This window comes from Harmonia axyridis, chromosome 3, assembly GCF_914767665.1.
Source record: "Harmonia axyridis chromosome 3, icHarAxyr1.1, whole genome shotgun sequence".
Lineage (NCBI taxonomy): Eukaryota > Metazoa > Arthropoda > Insecta > Coleoptera > Coccinellidae > Harmonia > Harmonia axyridis.
Window position 1 is genome coordinate 16015107 of NC_059503.1, and position 21564 is coordinate 16036670.

At 34.0% G+C, this 21564-nt stretch overlaps 2 protein-coding genes across 4 annotated transcripts in view; one reads left to right on the top strand and one right to left on the bottom strand.

The window, feature by feature from the left end:
* Positions 1–12696: 12696 nt before the first annotated feature.
* LOC123677065 (acetylcholine receptor subunit alpha-like) overlaps positions 12697–21564 on the top strand; it is a 203548-nt gene continuing 194680 nt past the window's right edge. Inside the window, exon 1 of one of the 3 annotated variants that reach the window (XM_045613507.1) lies at positions 12697–13113. In XM_045613507.1, the coding sequence (XP_045469463.1) occupies positions 12910–13113 (204 nt within the window). In that variant the 5' untranslated portion in view covers positions 12697–12909. The remainder of the gene's footprint in view (positions 13114–21564) is intronic. The other 2 variants (XM_045613506.1, XM_045613505.1) reach the window with 2 other exon arrangements.
* Positions 15637–16630, bottom strand: LOC123677066. Its single transcript, XM_045613508.1, has 2 exons — positions 16263–16630; positions 15637–15978 (listed from the first exon to the last, which is right to left on the bottom strand). Exons 1-2 carry the CDS (start codon positions 16597–16599, stop codon positions 15704–15706), a joined length of 612 nt encoding a protein of 203 aa, XP_045469464.1. The 5' UTR covers positions 16600–16630; the 3' UTR covers positions 15637–15703.

Genomic DNA, 21564 nt, shown 5'->3' on the forward strand with positions numbered 1-21564 from the left:
TACTGAGACTATTTTATAGACAATTTTTTTTGTATAAATTATATTTAACTTTGCGCCCTCTAGTCTTTGTGGCATGTACTCAACATTTTAATCGATATACTTATTTAACGAAGTAGGTAACTACCTGTATAATTTTATTAACAATCTTTGTAGTGTTCTGCATTGGTGATTCATCCTCAGTTTGTTACTTCGGCTCGACGGCAACAGATGGCTAAAACCCAATCGATTGTGTTACAGAAGTTCCAAGGTTAATGTATTTCATTCCCAGAATTTTGAAAAATTTTCTCTTGGAAAATAATACAGAATAACATCGTACTCTTGCTCATTTTCTTGGTTGATCATTACCTTCCAACCTCTATATGTTTGCAATCATAGATATTTTCATAGAATAATAGATTCTTCTTTCATGAACTATATACATAGTTCACGATATATGTAAATTGTGAATCATAGAATAATAGATTCTTCTTTCATGAACTATATACATAGTTCACGATATATGTAAATTGTGAACACAAAACTTAGATATCACTTGTAGCGACTCAGTAATATGAAATTCGGACAAAATTATTTAGTATATTCAGAAAAGGAAAAATATTCAGGTATACAGGAAGAATAATATGATCAATATATTTTATAATATTAAGATGTTGATATTCTTGAAAGAAGACAACAAATTGTCCAGATTTTTCTAGAGTTGTTTGGTAGCAGTTATGATGGATAAGAGAAATGATGAATAGTGTCATGCTTTTCCGAGGAATTGATTAAGTATTCATTTAATAAGGATTGATGCGCTGACTCAACAAACGGAGTGAATGATGAGCCTGCATATGGGGTTTGAATTTGATCATATAATATTGCAGTTTTTGAAGAGTGAGAAGCAAAATCTGATACCAGTGAAGAAAAATTAGAACATAAGGAATATTGGAAAATCATGTTGAAAATTTCCATTTAGTTCATCGCCTGTTTTTATCTTAATTTCTATAATTAATCGTTGAAAACAACAAAATTCACACATTGTGTCAATTTCTCTTTTATTTCAATGTGGAAAAATAAATGCTCGTCCTAGATTAGAATTCAATTCTTGAAAATTTTATTCAATTGACAAATGTCTATCTAGGGTTTTAGAACTGTTGACGATATATTGTATGTTTACTTCTGAAATATATAAGAACTCCATATGAATAGCCTTGAAAAAGACTAGAAATGAAGGTCATCACGTCAGCATTTCATGAGGGAATTTCATTTCTCCAGTCCTCTTAGCCACTACATGTACAATTCACATTGAAGAATAGGACAATAAGCCAATAATCAATGACAATTTGATAAAATTTTGTGGTTTATTGCTACATAATGATAAACCTTATATTGATCTCAGCTTTGTTAGATTGAAATTCCCAATATTTAATTTGGAATGCAAACAAATATCAGAGATAGAGAGAAATTCTAGATTTTTTTAATGTATGGTTATTTTTTTGGAATAGATCCCAAAAGTAAATTATTGCTTCCGAGAGCAACGCAACAAAAATATTGTTTATAACAATATTTATCTTTCACTCGAAATCGAAGATAAAAGTTTATTTAAATTTTGAGACCACGAATTTGATAATTCGCCTTTTTTCTAGTTGAAATTGTTTTAAGTTCCATTGTATAAATTCGAAAGGTTTCGATTCATTTGCTATATTTTCTCATTATTCGAAAACTTAGAATTGAGGATCTTGAAGTGAAAAATTGCATCCCATTGTTTATTATTATGTGGGAGTCATTCATCTCGAAAATAATCACAATAACTTGACTCTTATATTGTTATCCTTTGTCCTGAACATTGAATTAGCTCCTTTTTAGTTCACAGAAACTCCCCCTAGTTCTTCAACTTTGACATCCAAGAAATGAAGGGAGGAAGTCTATAACTCAATTTTATGAGTTCGACATTCATTCTTCAGTCTGGCTATGTTGTTTCATATGAAAAGCACATAAGAAATCTGAGAGATAGTTCCTCTTCTTTCATTGTTAATTTGTTCTGATTTTCCTTTGAGATTTTTGTTCCAGAGATAATCACTTCGACGAATTTGAATTCTGCGAATCGCTAATTGTATCGAAAATTACACGAATTCTTATATTACCTATTTGAAACAAAATACAGGAGTTCTCCTGTGCGGAAGTTGTATTAAATTTTCTTTGATTGATGAATTACCTTAGGTTTTCGCCAGTGGCGTAGCCACGACATATTTTTTAATAGTGTAGGAGTTACATTTTCCAAAGAAATTTCTTTGCTTCATAATTTCTCACTACCTACAACGAAAGTTCTGACTGGAAGTATTTTCCTTACTCATTCCACGATCACTATAAATTCTGTAAAAGGTTTTTAATTTTGCAAATCAACATGATGTATAAATTACGAAGAGTGGATATAAATAAAAAATATTTTGAATCAGGAGTGGTGTCAAATAAAAACTTTCGATTAACTAAAGATGAATTTGCCCTTAAATCAGATTCTGTCCGTCCGTAGGTACGTACATGAAAACTTTCGAACAGAAGTACGTGGAAACTTGAAATTTTCAGGTTAGGTTCACATTTTGATTGCCGTGGTCAATCCGTGAATATAGTCGTTTGAAATAATTTGTTTTTTTTTGTTGATTTCAAAACTGTTGGTTGGATTGAGATTGCATTGGGATGCAGAATGAGTTGTGTTTTCGAGTGGTGATAAAAAATAATAATATCAAGATCCATACAAAATTCCAAGTTGATTACATCATTAGAACCATAGAAAATTCAAGAAGAATTTCGAAAAATACATACCCAATATCTAAGAAATTACAAATCTGATCGGTTTGTGATTTTGTATGCGTATATAAATAACCATATCAAGCTTTTTGCAAAATTTCGTGCGTTTGAAACACCAAACTTCCCCCCCTGGCTACGCCCATGAAATTTCAGATTTTCTCCAATTTTTTTTTTTTGAAAATTATCCAATGTATCCCCAGTTAATTTTCTAGAACATTACCTCTGAATATCCGATTCCCAAACAGAAAATGATCCAAGGTTTCATGATATATCACATCTGTTTTATTCATAGTCGTTTGAATTAAATATCATCCATTCAAATTTAATCCTGAGTCTTAGTTTTAGGGGTCTTGTTCACTCAAGTCGTTCCTTTCTACGCCAATGGGTGTCGCATTTTCACGAAGCAGTTATATTCAGAGAAGCCTTCCTGGAGTATTCATTGTTTTCATCGATCGAAGGAGTCTTTCTTATAAAAAAAAGAGAAAAATGAATATTCAAATATATGAGAGAAAACCCATTCATCTTCTGAGGAAATCTGGGATGTTGACAGCCACGAGGCGAATGGCAATTATTGTTTCAATCTCAAATATTCTTTGGGGAATCAGAGTGCCGATTTCCAATCGAGAGTGCTTTGAAAAATGGATATTCCGGTTAGATTCATGAGAGAAACAGAGCAGTGTTGTTTTCACTTGTTGTAGGGAACATAGGCTATCCAAATATCGGAAATTTTTGATTTGGAATATGAGTATTTTCAACCTCTCAGATGTTGTTTTCTCTATATAATTCTCTGGCTACTCTTTGTTAAACATTAGAGTTGAATATATTAATATTTACGCGACTGTTTGAACTCTGATATCGATTCTTTCAGATAATTCGCGACGTGAATGGCTTTTGTTGTCACATCAATAATGTTACAATATTATTTTACTGTATTTTAATTTGATCAATCTATATTCTCGATCTGCAATATATGTACTAGCAAGGCACATTATTAACTATGATGACATGATAGTTGTATAAAATTATAAACATACGAAAATGTTTTAGGTGTACATGGAAATGTTCACCTAAAAAAGATGAAGCCGAATGTTGGCATTCATAATGTTGTTGGTAGCAGCTCGAAACAATTCTGCTGAGCATTGCCCAAAGCAGGTTCTCAGTTTCCGCAAACATGGTATTCTTCCTCTTCCAGGTCTGAATTTCGATTTTCAGGTCTTTTTTTATTCTTTCTAGCACTTCTTTATTTAAAACTTAATAGTTATTGATTTTATTCTGTGGACCATTCTTTATTTGTTATGTCAGCTATCCTTATTTTGCCTTATCACATTGATAATTTTAATCAGAAAATGTAGTGGGTGTTAAGTTGATAATTAATCAACTTTTTGGTGAAATTATCACCAAAAATCTTTTTTTCATTGGTATGACGGTCCTTAGGATGCAAAATCACCTTTTTCAGGACTCGAGGTATCCTTATCGAATTTGAAAGTAACTAGAGGAATAGATTTGATCGCAAAAAATTCATTTTCAGTTTTTTTGATATGTGCTACAGAATTGTGCCAAACGTCATTGTCGAAATCATTAAAAAACTTTCTTATTTTCTAGATGACTGTGGAATACATCATCGGTGTTCGATTAAATTCTTTTAAAGGGCTCTTAATATCTCCCCAAACCAGTTCTTTAGATGAGATGTGAAAGATGAGCACAACTTCTATCAATAAGAGCGACCAAATTGCCACGCAGCAGCAGGTGAACTACTTCGAGCAATGAAAGTGACTAAACCGATACACATTATACTGATAGACAATCAACTAGTTAGACAATATATTACCTGCTCCCTAATACATTTCTGGGGATTTGGAAAACTTTTGTATATTAGAAATATTCCGGAATAATTTAGGTGAATTTGAATATACTTCATCCGAATAGGAAATCAATCACACAACGGAGTGAAACCGAGTAAAACGACTCATTTCATTAATCCGCCTACGGAACGCACTGGTCTAAGCGAATCATAAGGAAGATAATTAAGAAGTGATAGATGTGTGTAAAAGTAACGAAATTGACACCCGGACGGAACGTGGACTATTTTAGCCAATAGAAGCAACCAAATCGACACATTCTGGTACTAGAGACGATCTGTTTCATACCAGGATTTATTTGAAAGTACTGTTAGGTAATAAATTCCCTGGACCCCAATGACCTTCTAGAAACTTGGACAAACCTTCCGTAATCGAAATAATCTCCAAGTGACATTGGATATACTATACCAATAACATCGCAAAGACTGAAATTCATCCGAAATACATCGAAGCCAGTCTCTTAATAGCTTCTTTCCCCGGCATCAGAACCCAATAAGAATTTAATACAGGTGCACGACTTCCTGATGAAGCAATTCTCTCGTGTGCTAGACATCCCCAAGCCGGGAAATCTCTGTTTATGAAGTTGACAAATATTAATAACCGTAAAATGTATCTCGGCATCTCAACCTCAATAACCAAAGTCCCCTGAGCCAGCGTGAGAGAAAGGCTTCGCAGCATCATCGTCGTGCTAGAGGGCATCCCATAAAACTAGAACGCGTTCGGCGTTAAAGGAGAGAACGCTTTGCGAGCTTTCGAGGACTTCACCCCTTTAGATTCGGAGGGTGTGTCGTTGGGGAGGTTTCCGAACTCGAGTGTTTTTCGGACGCCTTGAGACATGCACAAAGCTCGCCTGACGCGCAGATGGATTCGAATTGAAATTGACATCTTTCTCGAATTGGAGTGTACACGGAAATTATTTTATTTTATACCGCTAGCTCTGGGCTTATTTCGTACTATGATATGCTCTTTACAGTGGTGGTTTATAATTAGTTATTTCATTATTGATTTGAAAAAATAATTGTTAATGGGAACATTCGTGAATAGCTTTCGACGAGGGAAAAAAATATGATTTTTTAAAAGAATCAACGTTGAACAACGTTTATTTTCTTTTAGGATATTTGGGAGTGTTACTCTTCAGATGGAAGCCAAATGGTATTTGTTGTGTTTTATATAGATGTTATTGATACCTTATCGGAAGATGGCGAAGGATTTAACAGCCAGGGGCACAGGAGAGTATTTATTATTTCAGTATTCTGTATCTATATCAGAGCGTTCTTTAATTGGAATCAAATGAAAATGAGAGATTTTCCGGGTAATTTCAAGAAGGAAAAGTCCAATATACATGGACTCTAAAGTTTGATGTTTTTCCAAGTTTGATTTTCATATCTTTTGCACTTCACGAAAATTTGACTGAAATTTGGTATAGAGGCCAACATTGGCTGTTAACATTGTACGCCTATTCTCCCAGAACTGTTTTTAATTGGAAATTAGTAGTTTGAAAAAATATACATATATTGCCATTCTTAATACAATAAACATTTTCTTCACTGCACTGAAATCATTCAAAATGCAGTAATTTCCCTCAGATTCAAGATATCGCAATTTCTAAAATAAGGAAATTTTCAGAAAAGCTGTTCGTAAACATACTCGTCTGTCAATAATTCACTCTACAAGGAGGGTGAATAAAACGTTAATTTTCTGTTTTTTTTTAATAGTCCTTGTATATTATAAAAAATGAACTAACTGAGGATGGAATTTGAAAAATTATTTTCTCGAAGATTAAAGCTACAAATCAACTGAATATTTGCTGAAATCCGACAAAGGGTTCAAGGGTAAATGAACTACAAACATCGTTGAAATTTTATCCGTTCCTCTAATTTTGCCGATGTGTACAGGTGATTGGTTCATAAAACACATGGAACATATTTTCGAATCTAATGAAAAATTCTGTAGACAACAAGATGATTCCAAATTTACTAGACAACTCCCATTTATATTTAAACACGCGAGAATCCTCAAAATATTTCATTTTTTCTATGTGCTTCGTACATTTATCGGATATAGTTCATTAAGAAAATTCAATTTTTGTACCACCCTGTAAATTGTGAACATGAATGAGTAATTTTTGTAAGACTCCAGGTTGTTTTACTGTTGGGTTAAGGAGCCATTGACAAAAGCGCCTTCGTCATTCTGTATTCGAAGGGTGTAAATCCTGACGATAATGGGTCATCTTTCAGTGTTCTTGATACGTAGAAATTTGAAGTTGCTGAACTACTTTACGAGAGCTGAGCCTTGGATTTTCATTGGGACGCCTCCTATTAACTTCGTTACCTACTACAAAGGCCCATACTTCGAAAATTTCGATGTTTCTAATGAATATACAAACATCTGGAAATCTCCTATTAGAATAACGTCTTCAATTTTCATAAACTGCTGCTTCTATATTTCCATCACAAAATCCAAAATAATTTGAATATCTACGTATTCTTCTCTACTAAATCTAAAAACCATTTTTTCAATTGAAAAAATACTGATAATATGTAATAACCATCACGAAAATTATATTTGTTGAGAAGAAAAGAAGGGGAGCGGTTTTTCTTAAATATTGAATGAGGAATTCGAAATTGTTTTACATTTTCAAGAAAAACAGTGACCTTACAACTTTTTCCTTAGAAATGTCAAGTCACGTGCCAAAACAACCGCCTCTGGTATGCAAAAAAAAAGTTTTCATTACAAATCTTGCTACCATGCTGAAAAAAGAGGCCTTGAGGATTTCATTCTAATATCTCCAATTGTTTGGAAAAAATTGATAAATTTACTTGTAAACTTTGTATACGAAGATTTTCTTGGATATATGAATTGCATTAAGCAACTTTATATTATTTCCCGATTATCTAACTCATCCTGGATTTTCCACCTTATGAACGGGACCACACTGTATTGTTCAATATTCTTTTTGAAGGCCATTTCTTATATTTTCTGCCATCCTTCAGAGTATTGAATTGAAATCACAATGAATTGTCGAGGACACAATGCAATGTCATAGAAACCAGAGAATAAAACAAACAAAATCAGTATCTTATTTCCATGGCATTCTGTTTTGTCGACGGTAATTCAATCTTAATTGCTAATTTCGATTCAATATTCTGAGCTGTACGATCCTCAAGATCGTTTCGAAAAAACGTATTTTTCGTACATATAAAAATACGACAAAAAAAAAAGAGAATGAGAGAGAAGACTTATTCTATCAAATAACTGAACACAAATTTTTTGCAAAAACTGGAAAAAGTTACTCTCAGTCTCAATGCTTTCATATACAGTGAACATAAATTTATCTGACAGTATGAACTCAGCTGCTAGCTCGTAGAATTACCTGGTACTTGGAATAAGGGGCTTATACTGCCAGTACAATTTAGTAAGGTGAAATTGCCTGTGCTGAGAATTAATATGACATATTTAACGATATACGATTCCAAATAAATAGACATAAATAATTTTCTTCTTTTATCATAAAGTTCTCGAACTTCAGCTCATAAAACAGCGGAATAATTGATAAATGATTCATTGACAAGCACTAATGCCGCAAAAGTTTAGAGGGGAACTCTGGCAGTGTTTGCTATGTTTATTGAGGCGTGACTTAATTCACTCTGTTTGTTGTTTGAAAAAACATGGCAGATTGCATCGAAACACCAACAACCGAGATTTTTCAGCTCGAATAATGTAAATTTTTCTGTTGAACATCGTATGTCAGAATTACTCGACAAATTCGGGTAGATTCGATTTATCATCTACATATGATATTACTCTATTAATCGAATAAAATTTAAATTTTTTTGTCATCAGAATCCTGAACGAAAATATGATAATGAACAGTAAGTCAAATTGTACGCAGTTTTAAGTTTTTTTTCAAGTAAGAACATAATTTCGTAATACATTTTTGCAATGTCTTTTCAGCATTGATGAAAGCATTTACCTTTATGAGCCCGTTGACACCTATTTATTTTGGTCAACAGTATTCATTTGGAGAGGTCGAGGGGAAAATTGATGTAAATTCAGAGGCCTCCTCGATTATTGCGAGGTCGAAGGAATAATTTCTATAAGGTCTAGAAGAGTTCTTTCAAAAATATTGACGAACTTGACATAACGTCTGAATAAACAATCTTTAACGTGATCGTAAAATAATTAAAATCAGCATCATTGGGTACATTCCCCCCCCCCATTGTAAAGAATTAAAAAATTTGTAAGTAACAATTTAAAGAAAATATTTTATAAAAATTTGAAAGGTTTTGCTTTTTCAAAGTTATGAGTCAACTCTAATTACGCCTGTGATTATCTCAGTGGCATGGTTTCAATGATTAATCCATTTATTTTCATTTAAACTCATTTCAAAATATTGTGATTACCACGTTTTGATTACTTCTGATTTGAAAGAAGAGTAAGGTAGATAACCGAAATACTTGGTTTTCGATCAAATTAAAACCTCTTGAAATCTGAATAATTCTGTTTCACAGAGACGATTTCCTTGTGTTGGAAGCACCAGTCCGATTTACCAGCTTTACATTAGGACGTTATTACTCAGCAAAGGATTTTGTCACCCTTCCACCCGAGAGCCTAAGTGGGCCTCATAGGTCTGAGTCAGGATTTGTACCCTTTCATGAATTTGATAAATATTACCTTTGAATTGCATGGATCTGCATATATCTCAATCTTTGGTGTACTCTGTTATATAAAAAATTGAATAACTATTCACATGATATTCATAATGTTGAAGGAACCTCAATGGATTGGATTTAATAATTGGATTTTATGATTGAATTTGAACATATTAGGGCGAAAAATTTCTCCAATATTCGAAGTTCTCGTCATTTGAATGACGCGTTGAGATTTCCTCTTATTAAGAAATGGGTTGAAAAGTTTGGAGAGGCTGGTTCAACACTAGATAAACCAAAGGAAAAATCACTTGGTTGTAAAATACTGTCTTCAAGGTTTTCGTCAATGGATTATTTGTGTACAACTTTACTTCCGCCGTTTTGCAATAAATGGCTGTTGCGGTAAGTGGCAGTCGAAATAAATAGATCGCAGATGTCATACACTAAGCTTAGGTATTTGTAAACATAACGTCGTCGGAATATAAATGGATTTGTGTCTGCATCAAAAAGTTATTCTCGATTGAACATGTCAGCTTACGGACCAAATTCTCGTCATTTGTGCGAGGTTCATCGAATGCTGTCAAAAACTTATGGTGAGGCCGCTATTAGAGAAAGAACGTGCCGAGAGTAGTTTCAAAGCTTCAAGAACGGTGAATTTGACGTCGTAGAACAGCATGACGGTGGAAGAGAAAATGCTTCCGAAGATGCAGTTTTGGAGGCATAACTTGATCAAGACTTGTGTCAAACTCAACAAGAATTGGCAGAATCATTGGGAGGGACGCAACAAGCCATTTCAAAACGTCTGAAATTCATGGGAATGATTCAGAAACAAGGAAATTGGGTGCCATACGAGTTGAAGCTGAGAGATGTTGAACGGCGGTTCTTTGGTTGTGAACAGCTGCTTGCAAGGCAAAGACGGAAGCGATTTCTGCATCGCATTGTGACTGAAGACGAAAAATGGGTTCATTACGATAATCCATGCTTTCACATTGACGGCCAAACTGAATATTCACGGTTCCAAGTTCATGCTCAGTATTTGGTGGGACCAGCTCGATGTGGTGTATTATGTGTTGTTAAAACCGGCTGAAACAATCACAGGCGATCGTTATCGAACGCAATTAATGCGTTGGAGCCGACCATTGAAAGACAAACGGCAGCAATACATTATAAAGTGATTTCACAGCATGACAATGCTCGATTTCATGTTGCGAAAGTGGTCAAGACATCATTGGAAACGTTGAAATAGTCCTACCCCACCCGCCGTTTTCTCCAGACGTTGCACCCTCGGACTATTCTACTCTACTACTACTATTCTACTCGGGAAGCTTCGTGCATATGGATGCTCCGAGAACAGTTGTGCTTTTATGTCTTCTTACTTATCAGATAGAACTCAATCAGTTTTTTTCAATGATGAGTGGTCCGATGAACGGAAAATTTCATTTGGTATTCCGCAAGGGTCAGTTTTGGGACCTATACTATTTCTTATTTTTATAAATGACCTTCCGAATTTTTTAAATATGTTTTTCACCATACTTTTTGCGGATGATACAACTGTTTCTGTAAGTTCATCTGATTTGGTTACGGTTCTGGAGGAGAGTACCACCGCACGGGATAGAGCCTTTGAATGGTTTACGTCGAATGAGCTGGTTGCAAACAAAGAGAAAAATGTTGAGCTGATTTTTTCCTTGAAGAAGACTGATGAGAATATTATAGGATCCACAAGATTTTTAGGTGTGTTTGTTGATACTTGCCTCCGGTGGGACGTTCACGTTTGTCACCTGGCTGGAAAATTGTCAGGAAATATATTTTTGCTCAAGTCAATGTCGAATAAGTTGTCAGGTGAAGTGTTGAGGATAGCTTACTTTTCTTTGGTTGAATCAGTACTACGGTATGGAATTTTAGCATGGGGAAACTGCTCCTCAAGAAACCGCATTTTCGCTCTTCAAAGGAGGGCTGTTAGACTTATTGCTGGTTTGAAATACAGGGAAGATTGTAAATCAACATTTATTGCGCACAAAATCTTGACCTTTCCTTGTATCTATATTTTAGAGTCATTACTTCACGCTCATAAAAACAAGAATAATTATATTAGAGTTGGAAGCAACCATGAGTATAGTACTAGAGGTAGAAATCTTTTGAAACAAGATTTTTGTAGACTGACTTCATCCCAAAAGGGGCCGTTTTATATGTCTATCAAGTTATATAACAAAATTCCATCCTATTATAAAGTTATGTCCTTAAATATTTTCAAAAATGCTGTAAAGAATATTTTAATGAAAGGTGCATTTTACGACATTGATGAGTTTTTAAATTGTGATCTAAACCAATACCTGTGAGAAATTTTTGTTTTTTGCCCAGTTTGTCTATGATGTATTAGTTGATATGTTCATTCCTTGAATTGTTATATTGTTATACTTAATTGTGTTATATGTGTGTATATAGCAAATATATTTATAAATGTAAATATGAAGATTTACCCTATATTTTATATTGACGAGTGCAAACATTGTTTTTCAATTGTAAAGCATGAATAAAGATTACTATCACTTGTTTCGATCAATGGCTTACGGATTGGCTGACCAGCACTTCCGGTCTTATTTAGAGGTAAAATATTGCATCGATTCGTAGAATGTTTCAAAAGATGACAAATTTTTTCAACGCGGGTTACGTACACTGCCCGAAAAATGGGAGAAAGTAGTGGCCAGCGATGGGCACTACTTTGAACCATAAATGTATAACCAGTTTTTTACTCTAAAGCCTCGAATTTCGGAAAAATGGCGGAAGCAATGTTGTAAATTTGAACAACTGTTCAAGAGCTCCACTAATTATTGTTTGTTGAAATATAAGATTCTCATTTTTTTGTTTTTATGTTGATTGAACATGTCTTAAAACTTGTAAAATTTAGTCGAAATTATTCTTCCAATGCGTCTGTATTAGTGTTTTTCATTTTTCACATACGACGATAAATCATAGGAAAAACTATAAGTTTAGTAAATTCTTGTGAAATCACCTAAATTCGAATTCGCATTGATTCAAGATATCTGTGATTGCGTTGCCTTATTCAGATTGTCATTGTGCCATTTTAGGTATTTTTGTGTCGTAAACTGGTACATTATCCATTTCAGAGCTCTAAAGGAGACTCTAAGGATAAAGTTTAAACCAGTTGGCGTTGCTTTTGAGAAAGTGGTTTTGTTGAACTCTATGTTCACCCGTACAGTTATAAGGTCATTCTATTGTCTATTTGTTATATCATTTCGAGTAATTCCTTCTTTCGAACGAATATAAGACATTTATCCTCCAAACTCCTTATTTCCACTTCAATTCCGATCCAAGAAAAAAAAGGCATGAATGCAAAACACCAAGTATCATCTTCCTCAGGCGATAAACTACGGAACCCATCATTCCAGGTAGACCATACGCAAACACGTCGTAGACACGATGGCACACGGCCAATCCCAAGGATCTCCGAAAACCTCCAGCTCCATCATCTCCCGCTACCCCCAAGTCGCTGATGGTGCACCCCAACGCCCCGCAGTCGGCGGTGGAAAACATTCGCGAATCGACCTGGCCTACTGTGATCAGTGTGGCTCCAGAGTGGCGTGACGACGCGTCGCGAGATGCGCCCCTCAGCAGCCGATACAATTCGGACCTGGTTGCTCTCTGCCCTGGTGGTACACGGCGCCGTAGCTGGTAATCCGGACGCCAAACGTCTTTACGATGATCTACTCTCGAATTACAATAAGCTGGTGAGGCCGGTTGTTAACACTACGGATGTACTCAGAGTCTGTATTAAGCTCAAGCTCTCTCAACTGATTGATGTGGTAAGACGACTTGAAAATTTCATTTGCAGGAGGGCAGAAATCGAGTTATTAGTCCAAATGAAAAAACGCAAAATTTTGCTTCAATTAATTCATCTATCATTTTATTCATAATTAGAATGTTACAAACTTTTTTCTTAATTTTCATGCCCTGAAAATTATTTGGAAAACATCGCTGTGCACGCTTCAGTTCAAACGAAATATCTTGCTTTTTATATTATCCCTATTTCTTCATATTTCTATAAGAATTTTCCATTCATGAAATTAAAATAAGGGTTTACTGGACACTATTGTCCCACCCTTTCGTGAGCTTTATGTGTCAACGGAAGTAGTTTATGTAACAAATTGGTGTTTCACCTTGGCCAGAAATCCTGGAAGTATGATTATGAAAGTCCATGTTCTTCGATGATATTATCACAAAAAATTTCGACTGACGTTTTGACTTATTAGCTTTGTAATTTTTCCATGATTGATTACATTTTGTGCCTTTCTGAGAGCACCGAACCAAATCTTATATAGGATATTTTCAGATTGAGCATGTAAATAGTGTATTGTTCAATAGAACAAAAAAAAAATAAATAAATAAACTTCTAACAAGAAGTTTATTTATGTGAAAAACCTGAAGTAGTGAAGTCGACGATTTCAGCTTAGCTGGCATTTAAACAGTGGAATTAAGAGAATAGTTTAAAAAAACTGCAACGTAGCTGCTTTATTCTAAAAAATGTGAACCTTGAATAGTGTGCTGAAAGAAAAGTTTTTTGAAAGAGTGACTCCCAGAATTCATTTATCTGGTCAATTTTTCCATGATCGATTTTTTTCTTGGTGTGTTGAACCCAAATAATAAATATTTTGATATTATTCTCCTTTTCTCGAGTAGGAGTGGAGATATTGTGATGATTAAGCATTTCTTTATTATTTATGTAACTCTTTTTGGTGAGGCCAAACGTGGTGATATTGAAAACCCATTCAACTTAAAATTTAAAGGCGGTTATCCACTTTTCATTTTATAAATAAAATAATTATTTCACTGAACAGTGTACGAGCAAGCTATTTCTTTATATATTTTTTTCTATACGAATTTGTCATTCATAAAATAGAAATAAACTGTTACTTATTTAATATATTGGTGTTTCATTACTTTCATATTAAAGTTCATGTTCTTCAATTGTATTATCACCAAAATTTTTGACGTTTGCTCTTGAGTTATTAGCTTTGCAATCTTTTTATGATTAATTCCATTTGGTGCTTTTCTGGGTGCAACGAACCTGACCTTTTCGATTTCATTCACCTTTGAAAGTGGCGATTTAACAAACAACAAAGAACACAAAAAAAGTATATTGCTTTATTCGGAGTTAATATGTGACTTTCCAAGTCGAAAACTGAAGAAGTGAGGCCGATAATTTGAGTTCAGTACAAAAAAATGCTTTTGTTTTGAATGAAACATACTATTTTTTCCGCGAATAACAGTCAAACAGTGGAATTGAGATAATACTTTCGAGAAAAGCTCACATAGCTACTGATGTATTTTAGAAAATGTTAATCTGAATGAGTACGCTGAAGTTGCTGAAAGAAAAGTTGCTTTAAACAATGAGTAGCACAATTGATTTGTCTGGTCAATTCCATGCCGTTGCCATGCCATGATGGATAGCTTTCTCCGTGCATTGAACCCAATTAATAGAAATTTCGATTTTATTATCTTTTCTTCAAGCATGGGAAATATTATCACGATTAAGTATGAAATTACTTTATTTGTTTTATTATTATTCATTTAAGGTGAAGCCAAACATGGTGGAATTGAATTAACTGGGCTTCTACTTGATGAAAACCCATTCAACCCAAAATTAAAAGACGGTTATCAACTTTCCATTGACAAAATAACAATTGTTTTGTTTTAACGTAGCTTCTCCAGATTCAACATTTAAAATAATTGAATTATACAATGCGTAAAATTGGTTTTGAAGAGGCTTTTATCCCTTGTGTTTTTTTATCAATTGTGAGTGTCTTATTTTCACTGGATATAAGAGCGAAAATGAAGTTATTACGGGTTTGATCCTACATCACATTATTGTGAGTGTTTCTGTCAACAGTGTTGCGTATGCATTTTACTAGGAAGTAGGTGTTTATGTTTATTCCAGACACTGTGAAGTTGTGTGTGTTCGCGTCCCTGTTGAAAATGGATCAAATTCAAGAAGTAGGCACATATTGAAAAAAAATTTTTTTATATTTAAAACAATGCAAAATTGTTGGGGATGCCCCATAGTTTCATTTTAAAGCTTGATAATAAATTTTGAATAATTACTTCACATACTACAGTAGATTTTTGAGAGAGTAACACAATTGTGAGGGTCAGGAGTGGACCATTGAAAAAATTAATAGGAATCTGCCGTAGTGTTGGTCTTTACCAATTCAAATTTCTTAATTTTTTTCACAGAACGAACTGAAAAAGTCGATCTCAATAGATTGGCGAATAATCCTGATGAATTATTCGAACTTCTGGACGAGATTGGTTCAGATTTTGAATTTCAATTAATGTACGATGTATTTATTTGAATACAATTATAGGTTTCATACATGAGGACAAATAGAATAAAATTCATAGAACAAATTTCATAGGTTCATTATTGCACAAGTCTTCTTTACAACTGTCACATGATTCGACCGAATAATATCCATAAGTTTCCTCCAGTTTTTTGCAATAATCGCTATTGCCACATCTTCTTTCATATATATCCCTTTTATTGGTTAAAACATACGAATATATACAAGTTTCTTCGGGCTCACAATCTTCAATCTCCATTACCCTTAGACCTTTTCGACATTCACTGTCATGTGTATCACTTTGACATTTCCTACAGGACATGTGGGAAGCTGTAAAAAAATGTGTGTAGGGTATACTCGAATGAGATATTTGAAAAAGAAAACAGTACGTTGCTTCTGAACAACCTTTTGTATTGTAACTCTCACTTATGCAGGATTTTATATTCGCACTGAGTGATGTCTCATTGGACATTGGCTCTTGCTTATTACTGAAGTGTGAAGCACTTCAATTTCAAGATGAAACGGTCAAAGAAGTTTGTTTCTAATAAAAATGGAGACATTGAGAAGAAAAGTCAGATAAATAACTTATGAGGCTGAAATAATGTTTTACTCACAATCTTTACCACCAATGCGCACGTCGTTGCATTTTGAACCTTGACAAACTTTGCAGAATTTGAGGGCAGTATCATGGTTATCAATTTGTTGTTCGCACCAGTCACTTGGAGCACAACCTCTACGGTATAATGGTTTTTGTCCTTTATTCAGTATGTATTCCACATAACAGTGATCTTCCCCTGCTATTGTACATGTTGTAGTCTCCTTTTCTGTCCCTTTGCGACAATCAGAGTCATAATCTGCGCTGCTACAGTAGCGACATTCCAAGGAATTGACAGAAAAATATAGCTGATGTAGAGAAGCTACCAACACGATGAATTTCGCGGAGCATTTCATTGTTTGAAATAATTAGCTCTTGCAAACTGTTTGCGGCGATCCAATATTTATATAATTTTGTTAATGGGTTTGATAAAACGAAATTCAAATTATGCTTATTATTAGATAAATTTAATGTATTTTTCAGTGAAAGTGCTGCTCATTATCTATTGTTTGAATTCTTCTGGAAAAGTACTACCTATAAGTAGCTACCCGAACTGACAAAAAAATATAGCTGATGTGGAGTAGCTACCAAACAAATGAATTCCGCGAAGCACTTCATTGATTGGAATAACTAGCTTTTCCAAACTGTCATGTCATTTGATATGGAACAAATATTTATATCTTTATTATGCAAACTATTTTGTACTTAACCAGTATCGACGACCACGCCGAGAAGAACTCTACCTTCAAGACACTGAAAACGTATTTATAAGAAGTCCAATGGGAAGTGAGAGTTCAATATTTATTGTATAATTTTGAATTCGAATTTGAGAATGTATTAGATATCATGGGGGCACCTGAATAGGAATTCATGGCTTGGCTTGATTTTCAAGCTACTTGGCTTGAGTTTGACTTGATTTCAAATCAAGCTCAAGTCAAGTAGTCATTTTTCAATCTCAAATCAAGTCAAGTATTTATTTATCGAGTACTTGAATCATATCAAGCTACTTGATTTTTAGCAGTTTTATTGTGTAGTGTCACATCAATGAAAAAATGATGAGATGAGAAGGAATCTTTCAAAAAACACTTTGATTTATTGAACTTATTGCATAAAAAAACAGAAAATATCAATTTTTTTCACCAAAATCTACCAATAGAATTCATAGAAATGTGAGAAAACTACTAATAAAGTCAACTCGGCAAATGCTTCAGTCTCTCGGCGCTCGAGGAATCCCCTTGTTTAACCCTTACACTCCCGAATAATTTTCAGCGAAGATTTCATATTTCCACACATTTTTTCTATTACACATGTGGATGAAATATTAGGTCTTATTCAAAAAATAAAATAATTATGTCATTTTGACAGGTTTTGATTATACTCATGATTGTGATGGTCACGAGTCTACTAGGTACATGCGCAGTTGTGACGGTGTCACAATTGTGAGCACCAGGAGTATTCGTATACTCAGAATTAATGAAGGAAAAAATGGATTATTATTTTTATTGAAAAACAAAGCAAAAACAATGTAACAACAATATAAATATTATTTTCTTGTATTGAAAATTTGAAAACAATTCCGCAATCATCCACAATATTGAGGATACACTCTCAAGAGGTAAAACCTATCCCTTGGCATTGTATCTGCAACTGCTGAAAATTTTAACTTTTTGCTCCAACACATGTGAATCCTCGGAAATTTAATACAGCCCATAATGATGCATGCAATGGAATGCATTCCAAAAATTTCGTAGTTCTTCGGCAGTTAAATTTAGTTTGAGTTCTTTTCCATTTTTTTGTAGATCAAATAGTGACGTATGATTAGCGCAAAGTTCGGAAAAAGAGTCTTCCAAATACCTCCCAAAATAACTCCATGCAGATATAACTTCAGATGGATTGACAAGTTCCTCTGCAGAATAACTTGAACCTCTAAACTAAGACTTCTTCCACGAATACTTCTGGAAGAAGAAGATGTGCGCAAATCCTCCTCTGATGAAGATGAGGATTTATTCGTGTCCAAACATGGTTCCCAATTAACTCTTCCTTAAGAGTGATGGAAGAAAGCGAAGTACAACCCGAATTGCGCACATCTTCTTCTTCCAGAAGTATTCGTGGAAGAAGTCTAAGTTTAGAAGTTCAAGTTATTCTGCAGAGGAACTTGTCAATCCATCTGAAGTTAAATCTGCATGGAGTTATTTAAGGAGGTATTTGGAAAACTCTTTTTCCGAACTTTGCGCTAATCATACGTCACTATTTTATCTAACTCAAGAACTCAAACTAAATTTAACTGCCGAAGAACTACGAAATTTTTTTGAATGCATTCCATTGCATGCATTATTATGGGCTGTATTAAATTTCCGAGGATTCTCATGTGTTGGAGCAAAAAGTTAAAATTTTCAGCAGTTGCAGATTCAATGCCAAGGGATAGGTTTTACCCCTTGAGAGTGAATCCTCAATATTGTGGATGATTGCGGAATTGTTTTCAAATTTTCAATACAAAAAAATAATATTTCCTATTGTTGTTACATTTTTTTCGCTTTGTTTTTCAATAAAAAAATAATCCATTTTTTCCTTCATTAATTCTCAGTATACGAATACTCATGGTGCTCACAATTGTGACACCGTCACAACTGTGCATGTACCTAGTAGACTTCTGACCATCACAATCGTGAGTATAATCAAAACCTGTCAAAATGACATAATTATTTTATTTTTTGAATAAGACCTAATATTTCGTCCACATATGTGATAGAAAAAATGTGTGGAAATATGAAATCTTCGCTGAAAATTATTCGGGAGTGTAAGGGTTATTCTGTTTTGTCTCTGGTTTCACGCATAACCTAGAACAGAAACTATGAGCATACAAATAAAAAAATAGTTAATGTGAATTTGCCATTATATATTTCATCTACAGAAATTGGTAGCGGTAAGGATTTTTTTCTGATTCAGATTCTTCAATTCTGTCAAAACCACTCTTGGAGGTACAGAGCAAAAATCTCTTTCGAGGTCTTTCGTTGAATAATCCTCTTCAGCTTTACGTCTTGGGAATTAAGAATTTGATATTATGTAAACCTATTACCTACTATTTCAGTTAATCTGAGTGAAATTCAATATAGGGTAAGTATTATAACTTGCTGAAATTGATATATGAGACCACCTTAAGGCCTATTTATGCATAAGTGTCATTGTCGTAGTCACTATCTCAAGCATAAAATCGAGTTGAACCTGTTAATTGTCCTTGGAGCATTCAAGCTGAGTGTTCACGATTATAATCATGATAAAATGATATGAAAAGTTATGATTATGATTAAGACGGAAAACTACAACTATAATTACAATGATGCATCATCAGATAGATGTTTTTCCTTATTTCAGTATCGTAATGAGTTCATTACAGTTCTAAAAACAGTACTGTAATGAACTCATTACAGCATCGTTTTCAGTTAAATTTTTCGTTTTGTGGTTGTCTATGCTGAGTACTGACTTCCAATCCTATCAAATTTCAATAAACTTCAAAAATTGTCAATAAAATGTAATATGGATATGAAATGATTTGCGACATAGTTCGCAATTTCTTTTAAATCTGTTGGTGTTAAATTGATTTCGTCAGACATAATTCACGAATTTAATGCGTAATTATTAATAATTTCAAAATTCAAAATGTACGATTCAAATTTAAATTCCGTAATCTGTCAATTTTCGTAAGTCACACCAACTGCCAAGATACAATACAAATGTCACTAGGATGTATGATCTGAATTTTTCATTGAATTTCGGAAATATTTCACAAAACTTGACTGAAATAGAGAAAATATCGTCTAATACTCGTTACAGAAGGCAATTCCAACACTCATGCGTTCCAAAACTCGCTCCTTCGTCGCTCGTTTTCGAATTTCGCATTCGTGTTGGAATAGGAGCCCATTCTGCAACTTGTTTTAGAATATATAGAAAATACTTTTAAATGCGATGAAGGTATTCATACACGAATACAATTGAATGTTCTGATTTTTCTTGGAATTTCTGTTAATTCTAACAAAAGCCTACTTTTCTTAAGAATTTTTACAATTTCACTTTTGACTAAGGTGAATTATCAATTCATTCCTTGCTTTCATCAGATAAAATATGAAAGTTTGAATCAAGTTCAATTCTAAATAATTTAATGATGAACCGAATTCATTTAACCCTTATCTCCCAACTTTGGTTTCATCACATTGAAATGTAGATTGAAACTCGAAATGACTTTTTACCCCATTAACCCTAAATCTGCGCTCCAGTCGAACCGCATTGAATCTACTTCCACCTGATTAAACCAGCAAATATTTCTCGTCTCGAAATGTTAAACAGTTTATCAGACCTCTGATGCTGGTATGCACGATAATTTAATACCGAACGTTTCAAATGAGGGTAATTTCACCACGACGAAAAACTTGAAACGCCATTCTAAATTCTGCATTTCCTCTGCATAATCACTAGGGCCGACGGTAGAATTGATTTCGTTTAGATAAGACAACATTTCGTGCACTCCTATGATGAATGTTTGAACTTTGTGCTGTTTCTTATCCTCCATTTACACGCCACTCTATTAGAGCAATGTGAGTACCTATGCTCTCGAAATTTCAAGTCAAACACGTAGCGTGACTTGGCGGAGTTCCTGCCGAAGCGGAAGTAGAATGGATTTTAACACTTGAGCGGTATGACATATTATAATGCAAGTACACCGATTCACCGAAAATGCATCGTACAAACGAATTGGAATTGGCAATATACTTGTCAGAATTGGAGAATACCGTGATCTTTAGCCGTGGTGTAGTCGGTTTTTCACCTAACGTTTCGCTTAATGCAGCAAAAGCATCTTCAGAGGTTTCTAAGTTGTGAAAGCCTTCAGAATTATGCAAATACATACTTAAATTAGACTGAAATTTGGCATAAATATTATCATTGATAGTCCATACCATATGAAATGCCAATTTCGATAGCCTATCCATAGGGTGATATTTCCTCTAGAACACTATCCCTTCTGGATAACAGAAAAACAGTGGACAGTGTTCCAGAGAAAATATCACCCTGTGGATTTGCTATCGAAATTGGCATGTCACATGGTGTGAACTATCAATGATAATATTTATGCCAAATTTCAGTTGATAATCTTGTGAAGTGTAGATACTATAAGAGAAAAATTTGAAAAAAAATCTGACTTCAACAAACTGTATCTCGAAAACAAATGAGGATCGTATAAGACCATATGAGTTTTTCTGAATTATTTTTATGTTTACAAGACGCTCCTGGAGTTTGGCCCGTTCCTCCCGACTCACCCTGTATACTTT